A 12,911-nucleotide genomic window follows, 5' to 3' on the forward strand; every position below is an offset into this window, starting at 1 on the left:
TAAAATCAGACCTCAAGTGCTCTGGGCGCTCCATCTGAGTCCTACCTGTAGAAGCATCCACAGGAGGTTGGTCCCCTTCTGCCTGTGCCCTCTGGAACATAGTTTAGTGAGCTTAGCTTTCTATATTGTATTGTGAAAACAGCTGCTATGTAAATTCTTATATATGCATTATGTATATACATAAAATTTCAAATATAAAATTAAAATACAGGGCTGAGTTTAGTAAAAGCTCTTATGCAAGCCTGGAGCTTAACCCTTGGGAACACATATAAAGATGGAAGGAGGGAAGACACTCAGTTGTTCCCTCACCGCCAAGTAAGAGCTGTGGCCCTAGTGTGTGTGTGCATGTGCATGCACGTGCATACACACACACACACACACACACACATGCACACTTCAGTGTCCACACACATGTACACATGATGATTTTTTTAAAAACAAGTTTACTTTTTTTTCCTGCTAATTCTACTAATGCTGTCTAGTCTTAGATGGTGGCCACACAAGCATTATAATAAACACATGATGAGAAAGAATCAACATGGATTAAAAAAATAGCCAGAGTACCTTTCCATGGATGTTTTCACACTAGCTTCAATCAGAGAATATATAACATGATATGTAAAATGCATTATATATGCTATTTAATTTTCATATACCCTCAGTTTAAAATACAAACTTTAGGAAGTTGTGTTGGGGTATACTTTTTAAAAAAAATTTATTTATTATATATAAGCACACTGTAGCTGTCTACAGACACACCAGAAGAAGGCATCAGATCTCATTACAGATGGTTTTGAGCCACCATGTGGATGGCAGGATTTGAACTCAGGACCTCTGGAAGAGCACTCAGTGCTCTTAACTTCTGAGCCATCTCTCCAGCCCCTGGGGCATACTTTATATTTAATTGAAAATTTTAAATACAATATGTTTTGATCATGGTTCTTCTTCCTCGTTTTCTCCTAGATCCCCTTGTCTTCCTTTCTTAAATTTATTTTATGTATGTGAGTACACTGTTGCTGTCTTCAGACACATGAAAAGATGGCACTAGATCTCAGTACAGATGGTTGTGAGCCACCATGTGGTTGCTGGGATTTGAACTCAGGACCTTTGGAAGAGCAATCAGTGCTCTTAACCACTGAGCCATCTTTTCAGCCTTAGATCCTCCTTCTATTCTTCCAACTCTACAACTTGTTTCTCTCTCTCTTTAGAAAACACACAAGCAAGTAAAACAAAGAAATAAAACAGCAATAATAAAACAAAGAAAAGCATGAGAAACACAGACACATAGGCCAGCAGAATGCTATCCCTATGTAGATGTTCAAATTGACAAGTATGGCGATATCAGACTAATGACTGATAAGATAATAATAAATGCTATGAAAATCTGTAATGCGATCGAGGCGGAAGGGAAGCAGGCTCACATTGTGGTGAGTGTCTGAACCGAGCTCCAGTTATATACAGTGAACCATCACTCATCTGGAGCTAGATCCGGGTTCCAGCAGAAATATTCCAGATAAAACCATGACAGACTCCAGAATATATTAAAACGCCATTCACTTGGATAGATAACTATTGTGAATTTATATGTAATTATAAATCATAACTGGACAAATAATCATAATCCGCAAATCTGGAAGAATTTACATCGACCTGCTAGTTGGGTTTATGTAAAAATACTGATGCTGGCTTGTGGGTGGATGACCTTTAACTTTTATTCTAATTTCTCTAAGTCATTTAACGGTAGTAAGGGGTTAAAGTATCTAAGGGTATCTGTGTTCTGGGTTCCTGAACTCGCTCGCAGTTCACCTTTTTAACCCCTGCACCGATTCTTTTGTCCAGAATCTTGATTATTTTCTATAAGCTCACTTTTTTCGGTTGTTAGCACTTCCTTCCGTGGCTCTGTGAGGATTAAATGGGTCACTGATGTAATACCTCAGGTACTTACCAGTCATCCTGCAACCAGAGTTCCAGCTCCAGTTTCGCCCAGCAGAGCAAGGGGCTTGAAGAATTACTAAAAAGCCTATGATTGCCCCCAACCGTGCAAGCAACTCAACGCCCAAGAGACAGAGCCTCTATCGAGAACCGGAGCACAGAAAATAAGGGGTCCACAGTTCTATGACAGGCAAGGAAGGCCCCAAGCACGCAAGCTTTAAGAGATTCAATATAGGCTGGGAGACCGTTGCTCAGGACTTTAATTCCACCACTTTAACCAGGAGGCAGAGGCAGGAGGATTTCTGAGATCAAGGCCAGCATGGTCTGTAGAGCAAGTTCTAGGGTGGGCAGAGCAAGAAAGTCTGAAGGAAGAAAACAAACAAAACCAACCAACCAACCAAGAGTATTAAATATGTATTATAATTTTCTTCTTTAGAAAGATTATCCAAATGAGTGGATTTATGGCATATGAATTATATTTTAATGAATATGTGAATCATTTTGGGTTGTGGTGCTGATCTGAGAGAAGTTGTCTTAAGACTATTTCAAGGTTGCTGAGAGGCAGAGGCAGGTGAATCTCTAAGTTCAAGGCCACCCTGGTCTACAAAGTGAGTTCAAGGTCAGCCAAGACTACACAGAAAGACAGTCTCAGAAAAGAGAGAAAAAAGAAAAAGACTTTTTCAAAGCAAAGTATTTTGATGAAGGCAGAGACCAACGCTTCACAGGAGATTTCTAAACTAGATGGCTTGAGTTGTGTGAATTGGGTTCATAAAGTTATTGAGTTGCTTGGAGACTTAGCATTTGCAAAATATTAAATAGTATGGCTGAAATAAATAAAAAGAATCCTGGGGCCAGCTAGATGGCTCCGTGAGTAAGCCAATCAGTGAGTAAGCCAATCAGTGAGTAAGCCAATCAATCAGTGAGTAAGCCAGTCAGTGAGTAAGCCAGTCAGTGAGTAAGCCAGTCAGTGAGTAAGCCAGTCAGTGAGTAAGCCAGTCAGTGAGTAAGCCAGTCAGTGAGTAAGCCAATCAATCAGTGAGTAAGCCAGTCAGTGAGTAAGCCAAGCTGACGACCTGAGTTCAGTACCTGGGATCACATGGTAGATCAGTAGACAGCTAACTCTGGCTAGTTGTCCTCCGTGTTCCACATGGTCCTGTAGTGTGTGCCCCCCCCCCCCGAAATAAGTAAAGTAAAAGAAATCAAAATATAAATTTCTCATTTTTTCCTATAAACCACTAAGAGAAAAATATCTTTCTTTGGGGCAGGACTGGGGAAAACACCTGTGTTTTTTTTTTTTCCTTGATATATCATGAATGATTTGAAGGGTCAATTAAAATTCTAGAAACTTCCTTTATTTTCAGTCTTTTTCCTGCTGATAATAACTCAGTGTCTACCCACTGCACCCTTATCTGCTCCTTTGTAAGTGCTTTGAGACCTGAGGAAACTTGATTTTGGCAACAGTCCATAAGGCACCTATAAATTCCTCCACATAACTGATGAGGAAACCCTGTCTTAGGGTTTTACTGCTGTGAACAGACACCATGACCAAGGCAAGTCTTACAAGAACATCATTTAATTGGGGCTGGCTTACAGGTTCAGAGTTCTGTCCATTATCATCAAGGCAAGAGCATGGCAGCATCCAGGCAGGCATGGTGCAGGAGGAGCTGAGAGTTCTACCTCTTCATCAGAAGAAAGCCAGGAACAAACTGGGCATTCTCAGATAGGCAGGACTAGGATATTAAAGCCCAAGCCCATAGTGACACACCTCCTCCAACAAGGCCACACCTCCTCCAACAAGGCTAAGGCCAACCCCCCCTCCACATATATATATTACACACATACATACATATACGGTAGCTGTCTTCAGACACAGCAGAAAATGGCATCAGATCTCAGAGCACTCAGTGCTCTTAACCACTGAGCCATCTCTCCAGCCCAAGGCCACACCTCTTAATAGTGCCACTTCCTGGGCCAAGCACATACGCATCACAAACCCACATAGCGATGTTCCCCAAATGTCCATGAACTGAGAGCTCAGCCCTCTCAGCCTGTAGAGCTAGAGAAGGCGACAGGCCTTTTGGAAGTGGGGTCTGGTGAGGGGTGGTCACTGGAAGTGTCCTGAAGGAGACACTAGGGTTCCCAGTGGCAGCGAGGTGACTCTGCTACATGCTCCTATCATGATGTGAAGTGCTGAGCAAGGTGCCATGGGCAGGTTCAGCTCTAAGGGAGCAGAGGAGGACATAGGGTCCAGGTGAGCCTGTCTTACATAGCACAGCCTTATCTCAGAAAACCAAGGCATGCGGTAGAGTGGGAAAACCCAAATAAACAATAAAAACAAAACAAAACAAAAACCCGAAAAACCAAAACCACCTCATGATAAATTGTGCCGGCACAGGCTGGAAGGCAGTGTGCCCACCAGGCTGTGACTGAACCCCCTGAACCGTGGGCCAAAGAAACACCAATTGTAAACTGATTCGCCTCAGTATTGTCAAAGTGAGGAAAGCCAGCCAACACAACCTGTCCAGGTCACGTGGCAGCCAGAGATTTGAAGCTGAGTTCGACAGGTCACAAGCCTGTTAATTCTACTCCACACAAATCTACCTGTGACCGCACAAAAGGGAGACGAGGGAGAAATCAGACTAGTCACGTTTCTAAACTCTACACGTGGTGAAAAAACTCAAACTACTTTTGGCAGGAGATCCCAACCTGTTTTCCTCAGTAGCAAGAAGAGAACTGTGAGGTGCGACCAGATCACTTTATGTAATAGAATTAGTACCGTTCAGAAAAAAATTCGTACTGCAAGAGCCAGCCAGAATATTTTAAAGTGATTTTTATTTTATGTGCTTTGCTAGAAATGTGGACAATATCCATGCAGTACCACAGAAGGCCAGAAGAGGGCGCTGGATCCCTCGGCACTGGAGTTACAAAAATGGCTGTGAGCTGTTCCGTGGGGGCCGAGACTCAAACCTGGGTCCTCTGGAAGCATCACCAGTGCTCTGAGCTGCTGACATCTCTCCAGCCCCCGCAGCTGTAATACTGACAGAGGAGTCGAACACTGAGCACTTTGATCGTTGACTGGGTGCCTGGAAGCACTCTGTGTTCACCGGCTTTACTGAGTGCAGCCCTTCAACTTTTTTGTTTGGTTGTTTTCGTTTTTGTTTTCTTTGTATATTTGTTATTGCTTTGAGATAGTGTTTCTCTGTGTAGCCCTGGCTGTCCTGGAACCGATTCTGAATACCAGGCTGGCCTCGAACTCAGAGATCTGCCTGCCTCTGCCTCCTGAGACCTGGCAGTAAAGGTGTGCATTATCATGGTGGGTGTTTAGAAAGGGTTCAAGGGAGGTCTCTCTGAGATGTTAGCTTGCTCTTTCTTCTTTTTCTTTCTTTCTTTCTTTCTTTCTTCCTTTCTTTCTTTCTCTTTCTTTCTTTCTTTTCTTTCTTCTTTCTTTTTCTCTTCCTTCCTTCCAATCTTTTGTTTTCTTTTTCTTTCTTTCTTTCTTTTCTTCTTCTTCTTCTTCTTCTTCTTTTTTTTTTTTTTGGATATGGGATGGGGGGGCGGGTCTTGATGCCTCCAACTGGCCTCCAACTCTCTAAGTAAGCCACTCCTGCAGGGGCCTCCCAGTGCTGGAATTGCAGGTATGTTGTGACACACCTTGTGTGATGGGCTGAGAGGAAAATCCAGAGCTTCCTGAATGAGATGCCTGCACTCTGTTCACAGCAGGAGATGTTAGTCTGTGAGAGTTGAATGAATGAATGAGGCACCCAGAGAGTAAAAATGAGCAAGTGGTTCAAATGTGAGCATGGGGGTTGGGGGAGGAACGGAACCCCGGGAGCAGAAACAGGACCGCTGTTAATTTAGAGGAAAAGTCCCCCCCGCCCCTGAGGCTGTAACAGACCCTTGCCTTTTTTCTTTGAAGCCAGGAGACAAATTAGACTGTCCCAAGGCTCAATGTGAGAAAGGAGGGCAGTGGCGAATGGAGGAATTCGCTGGACCTTGGACATACTTTGAAATTACATGACAGAATTTTACTGGGTGTGAGAGACTCCATGTGTGAGCTGTGAGAAATATTTGTGTTAAAAGTTCGGGTGAATTAACTTTAGAGGCAGGTGGGGAGAAGCTTTAAAGTCCTATTTGGGCCTGGTTAAGTTGATAGGAATTGTTAAAATCCTGGCCTCTAAGAATAGAAAGAAATCCGGATGAGCCCTCTGCCTAAGCTGTTTGTGCCCGAGGCTGCCAAACTGAAGAGACAGATCAGAAACCATGTGGTAAAACGACTTGAACCTCAGGATGTCAGGACACACTTCCTGGAGTCTTAGGCAGGACTTGGTGTATTCTGGGCTTCTTCGTTTCTCTTCTCTGCTTCCTCTTCAATTCCCATCTCCCAAATACAACTTCTTGGTTGCAAGGTTTGACTCTCTATGGTTCCCATACCTCTGTGCAAGAGAATTCAGGGGGCTGGGGTGGGGCAGGGATCTGAGACAGGTAGCTGGAAAACAGGGAGAGAAATGGGCTCCTGACCTCCACCTAGTGGGACTCCTGTGACTCTCCAGTCGGGAGAAGTTTGCAGTGGCCCGGCAGAGGACCGCTCTCTCCACCCCCCCTCCACGATGGGTCTGGAACTGTCCCCGAACTGGTGAAAAGTTAGGAGGAGGAGGAAAGTCCTTTTACTCCGGGCAGTCCTAGGAGCTCCTATGACAGCCCCGGGGCTCAACAGCGCAGCGAGGGCGGGAAGACAGCCCCCGGCCCAGCCCACACGACATCCGAGGGCGCGGGCCTGGAGGAGGCGCCCGGGCCGGTGACGCCTCTCAAGGAAGTCGGCCCTTTAATTACCGAGCCAGCTCCCTGTCACATCCACCTTCAGCGGCAAGCAGCAGGCGCAGTTGGTGTCAGTCCTCTGCCTCCGGTGCAGCACCGCGGCCATGGGCGGCTCGGCCTCCAGCCAGCTGGACGAGGGCAAGTGCGCCTACATCCGAGGTACGGCGGCCAGGGCGGCAGGGCGGCGCGGAGCCAGGGCTAGCCTGGTCACCTGCACACCGGTGCTACGAGGGAGCGCCGGCTAGCTGGTGCTAACGGCGGCCAGGCGTCGGGCTCCTGGACACGCACTCGCCTCCGGGAGAGACGTTCGTGCTGTTTCAGGCACTCGCGCGGCTCCGGTTGGGTAGGGATGGGGGACGGGATGATGCTCGACCTGTCAGGAGGCGTGAGGGTGGCTGAAGAGGACTTTGTCGGTGCCCCCTTGCATCCCGCACCCCGTGTCCCTCTAACCTCACAGTCGGTTCCTTCCCTGCTGGGAATTGTCTGGCTTGCTTGTACTTGACTCTGAGTCATTTCTAAAGGTGGCTCTCGGAGGTTACTGGGGATACCCCCAGTTCTGAGATTTCCTTAGTTGTGGGGAGGTCCTGGGCTATCCGAATTTCCCTTCGGGTCATGTTGGCCTGGTTTTGTAAAGTGCAGCGCAGGCCACACCTTCTCCTGAACTTCACACCAATTGCAGGGCGATTTCATCAGAAGCCTGAAAAGGATGAAATCTTTACCTTTTTCAGGTTGGACAGCTTCCCTCCCTTCCCCACACAGAGGGAGGAAAAACAAAAGGGGAAGCTTAGCGTGGTTTTTGCAACAGCTGTTAAAGTTTTAGATGGGGGAGAAATGTCTTTTTAGATCTTGGCATACAGGGTGATTCAGTAAAGAGCAGAGGAAACCAAAACTCAGTCACACAGAAAGTGCGGGGAGTCCTGACTCCTTATCTTTCCTAGTAATTGACTTTTACCCCGCCCACCCCAATCTTGTCCTCAGCCCTTGACATTCACCTAGTTGGGAATTTGGTGTCCCACTCCGGGCTTCCCAAGTATTTTTAAAAGTATGTATTGAAAAAGGAGGGTGACTGTTTTCTTTGAGTTAATTTTGTATCAGCTTTTTTTCTCTCTTTTTTTCTTTTTTTCTTTTGCAAAATGTATCAGCTGTTGGTTCTCTGGTAGATCCCATCTTATCATCTGAAAATAGCGATACTTTTGACTTCTTTCTGATTTGTACTTGATCTCCTTTAGCTGTCTTGCTGCTCTGACTACAACTTGAAGTACTAAACTGAATAGGTAGGGAGAGAGTGGGCAGCCTATCCTGTGTTGCGCTTGTAGACTGGAGCCCAGCATGGCTGTCCTCTGAGAGGCTCCACCCAGCTGCTGACTCAGACAGATGCAGAGACACACAGCCAAACAGTGGACAGAGCTTGGGGACTCTTGTGGAAGAATAGGAGGAAGGATTGCGGCCACGAAGGGGATAGGAACTCCACAGGAAGACCAACAGAGTCAACTACCCTGGGCCCTTAGGGTTCTCAGAGACTGAACCACCAGCCGAAGAGCGTACACAGGCTGGACCAAGCCTCTCTAGGCAGATGTGTAGTTTGGTCTTCATGTGGGTCTTGAACAACTGAAGGAGGGATTTCCCCAAAACTCTCAGTGAGATTTGTTCTTCTAGCTGGGCTGTCTTGTCTGGCCTCAGTGGGAGAGGAAGTGCCTAGCCCCCAGGGGGAGCCTCCAGCCACTCACAGGAGAAGGGGAGGGGGGCGTGGGAGGGGTGACTGGGATTGGGGCAGTGAGCTGGGTGTAAAGTGAATTTAAAAAGTATGTATTAAGCTCCACGTTTTACTGTAACTCTTTAGAAGAAATGGTGAAGTTTCTCCTGTTGCCCCTTTCTGGACCTTGAGATTATGTCTAAAAGGAGTGCATTTATTCATTTTTTAATCCCATATTTGTTGTCAGCCACGGCGGTTCCAAATGTTTTATAAAGGATGCCATATGAATGCAGATTAAAGGCAGGGCTATAATTGGTTTTCCAGATTCCTGCTTCTGCTCACTTCAAGACAAGTAGTCATCAGTGTTAGGGGACAAACCCAGTCACATGCCCCTCAGTGGTGGTCTTAGAAAAGGTGGGTGTTTTATTTAGCTGGAGACTAAGCCAATAGAAATTCTATTTTTGCGGTTTTCCCGAGTACTGGGCTCAGAGATGGCACAGAACACTAACAAGGGACTTGCACTAGCCTGTGAGCAAAATCGTGCTTGTGGAGTTTGTGAGATGTTTCACTGCACAAGAACTTAAAGTTGATGCAGAGCCAGTTACGAGGGTCAGGACCCCGGCAAGGCGGGAGACCAGTCGCCTTACACACCTGGTTCACACACCTCAAGGTCATGACCTTTGTTGTGACTTGATGCGAATATTATCCTCAAATTCTAAAACAACCTTTATACACACACACAACCACTGTGTAGGGTTCATTCGATAATCATAATTAAGTGAGTAAAACTGCAGTTACTCCATGCCGGAGTTATCCTCTCTCTCTGTATTTGGACGGAGGCCTGCGTGGTGTGTATGCTGGGGAGGGAAGAAAGGAGTTGAAGTACCTCCAGAGGAAAATGAGCCTCTGCCTCACGTGACAGCATTAGATCGGGCCAGAAGGGAAAGAGTCTTGGAGAAATGGGTGGAGCCTGGACTTATTCCTGCACGAGCAAACCAAGGTCACGGGGCTCTGACTCCCCAGCAGCTCCAGGTCCCTAAATAAAACCATAACCTGCATTTATCCCCCTGCCCATCCTCGAGCCCACAAATATCCTCAGGCTTTGAGTTCATTGTGAGTAAAACAAATGGAGGTTTAAAGGCCGGGGTTTAAGTCCGGTTTCCCATCTGGCGAAACAGATTTGACAATAACAACAACAACAACAATAACAACAACAACAACAATAACAACAACAATAACAATAACAGTATGTCCTTTGTCCGGCAGGGAACAGCTAGTCCATAAATTCTAAGCTTTGCTGACTTTGTATCTGTGTGAAGCAGCTGTACTTCTAGAATGGTAACACTCTAACCATGTTCACTTTCAGGCCCATCGTTTAACAAGGGCTGTTTGGTTTGTGCGCCTCAAACCTTGGTGTGGATGTTTGGACAGGACTTTGTGTCTTAGAATTCAGACAGTCTCCCAGCAGACCAAGGCCGGGTGTGTTGTGGAATGACTTCATTCCATTAACCAATACTCTCATGTTCCCTAAAGGGGATTAATTTTCGGATGGCTTAGAGGGCTTCTAGTAACGTCCCATGACAGATTCATTACAAGCAAGGCAGAGACTGACTTGTCCTCATGATGCCCTCTGGTAGCCTTTAGTAATTATTTTACTATTTGCATAAAATTATTCAGTGGTCAGCCTCAGATATTCTTCTCGTTTTATGTCATTTGTGAGGTGGAGAGTGTCCTTCGCAGGTGACTGAGATGCTCTGAGTCTCTTCTAGTCAGCTTGGCTCACTGGTCTTTGTTTCTTTTGGGCAGCTGAGGTAGTTGGTTCTTCTTCCAGGCTGCTGGACTTGTCTAGCAGAGTCTTCTTTGCAGCTTGGCTGTCTGAGACAGACTTTCAGGAGTGTTTACTGACTTTCAGGAGTGAATCTGGTCAGTTTCAGGGATTTCCTGAAATCTCCAGTTGTTTACATCCATGGAGGGGCCGCCTAAGACCACCAGAAAACACAAATATTTAAATTATGGTTCATAACAGTAGCAAGAGTACAGTTATGAGGTAGCAGTGGAGACAGTTTTAAGGTTTGGTGTCACCACAACATGAGGAACTGTATTAAAAGGTCACGGCATTAGGAAGGTTGAGAACCACTGCCCAAGGACTTCCTGCTCCCTTACCTCCTTGTAAAAATTCTGTCCTAAAATATCCTGTTGTTTCATTCTTCCTTTATATTCCTTGTCTTAAGAAGTTTCTTTTCCAGATGGAAGGGTTTAGCCCTGAGGAAATAAGACCTTGTCTCAAAAAACCAACCAGAGAGTGAGAAAGATTGCTAGTGGTCTCCTAACAGCATTTCTCTATTCTGTCTTCAACATTTTTTAAGTGTCCACATGAACCAAATAAAGATCTTCCCAGCCTCCTTTGCACAAAGATGGGGACGTACAAGTGGGTTTTGGTCAATGGGGTATAAATAAAAGTGTCATATTCTGTTTCAAGAAAGTTATTGGTCCACAGGTCAAGTGGACAGGAGTAATGTTTTTTACCGTCCTTGATGCTTGCTGGATGTGAACTTGTCAGGATTGGCCATTTTGGACAATGACACATCTTTTTCAGGAGTTTATACAGAGCGGAGCTGAGGGATGAAAGTATCGTAGGCTCCTGTGGAGTTCACACAAGTAGAACCTTCAGATGAAGCCTGAGGTGACTTTCCTTAGAACCTTAATAAGAGAGAAATCAACTTGTGTCTTATATAAACCATTGTTATTTATGGAATTGCTACTGTCTACAGAGAAGCCTTAATCTAACCCATCTTTATGAATAACCAAGACACTGGAAACAAGAAGATAATCTTTATGAAAATCCACATCTAATGTTCAGAATGAGAGAAGATTCTGGACTTGGAGGGGTTAATTTTATTTCATTTATAATTCAACTAAAATACATGTACTGAAGACGTACTCAGAACACATGCAGTGTGAGTTATGGTGGTGAATTTTAATCTCTTAAACAGAAACTTGGAGAACCTTTTTGTTAGTAAAGAAGTAACAGACAGATGATACCAGATTGCCATGGGAACAGGAAGTGAAGTCAGAGGGGAGGGAAGGGGAGGGGAAGATAGGGGAGGGGAGGAGAGGGGACAGGAGAAGAGGGGAGGGGAGAAGAGGGGACAGGAGGGGACAGGAAGGGAGAAGAGTGGAGAGGAGGAGAGGAGAGGGGAGGAGAGGGGAGGGGAGGAGAGGGGAGGGGAGGGGAGGAGAGGGGATGGGAGGGGAGGAGAGTGGAGGGGAGGGGAGGAGAGGGGAGGGGAGGGGAGGGGAGGGGATGGGAGGAGAGTGGAGGGGAGGGGAGGAGAGTGGAGGGGAAGGGAGGGGAGGGGAGGAGAGGGGAGGGGAGGGGAGGGGAGGAGAGTGGAGGGAAGGGAAGACCAAGAATAAAGCACAATTTATCTGTTACAGGCTGTCTAAGGCATTTTTAGAAAATATAGGACACAAAGGCTAAGATGCTAAGAGTTTTAAAGAAAGATGCAACAGACACACACATACACATACACTCACACACACGCACACACACATACACATACACGCACATACACACATACACACACACACACATACACACACATACACACACACACACACACACACGGCAAGTCCCCTCCACCCCCTTGCATAGGCCCAGGCATGCACACGCACACAGACAGAGGTACACAAATGCAACACAGATTTTGTTCTCAGAAACTGGGGGATACATTTAGAAGAGAATAGCAAATTGCTGCCAGTAGGGAAAATGCAAGCCAGCTTTTAAAAGTGCCCCTTTCTTGGGAAAAATATAAAAGGTTTAGAGAGATGAAAGCAATTAATTCTGTCTTGCAAATTGTCAGGACTAGGACCCAGAGAAGCTGTATTTCTGTGCTTCATACTGTGTGGAACAACTCTATGAGGTCAGAAACAAAGGGTACTTTTTGCTGTGATCCCAGAAATGGTGTTTAAAAGGCTTGAAGGAATTTTGGAAGAAAAGCCTATTTCTCTTTGCCAAGCCACGTGGACATTTGTTTCCCCTTCCTTCTTAAACACTATTTTTATTTTAAAATAAAACACAGATGCAGAAAACCACATGGAGCCAATGCACAGCTCAGCGAATCACTGTAAGTCAACAATGTCCATGCAGACATCACCCAGGCTGAGGGAAGGACCTCACTGGCAGAAGCCTCCACGTGCCCTTGTCTCTCCAAAACACCCACCATCTTTAGCTGTCTATCGACATCCAACAAACTACCTAAGGATATGGCACATATTTACTTGCTTATAATTCTACTGTGTGAACTTGGCCCAGCTGGGTGGTTCTATCTGTCCCCTTCATTTAGTTGGCATGTCGGCTGGGGATTTAACTCACCCAAGGAATTCCTTCTCTCCAGGGACCTTTCTATGTGGTCTCCTCAGAAGTACAGACATTTAAAATAGTAAGCCAGGGTTTGCTAGAACGTCCAGA

The 12,911-nt window shown here is 45.8% G+C and overlaps 1 protein-coding gene across 2 annotated transcripts in view; it reads left to right on the top strand.

Annotated features, from left to right (window-relative positions):
- Window positions 1–6,800: 6,800 nt before the first annotated feature.
- NIBAN1 (niban apoptosis regulator 1) overlaps window positions 6,801–12,911 on the top strand; it is a 148,091-nt gene continuing 141,980 nt past the window's right edge. Inside the window, exon 1 of one of the 2 annotated variants that reach the window (XM_080917565.1) lies at window positions 6,801–6,906. In XM_080917565.1, the coding sequence (XP_080773691.1) occupies window positions 6,852–6,906 (55 nt within the window). In that variant the 5' untranslated portion in view covers window positions 6,801–6,851. The remainder of the gene's footprint in view (window positions 6,907–12,911) is intronic. The other variant, XM_080917566.1, reaches the window with a different exon arrangement.

The sequence above is a fragment of the Micromys minutus genome, assembly GCF_963924665.1.
Source record: "Micromys minutus genome assembly, chromosome: 6".
In the NCBI taxonomy this organism is placed as follows: Eukaryota; Metazoa; Chordata; class Mammalia; order Rodentia; family Muridae; genus Micromys; species Micromys minutus.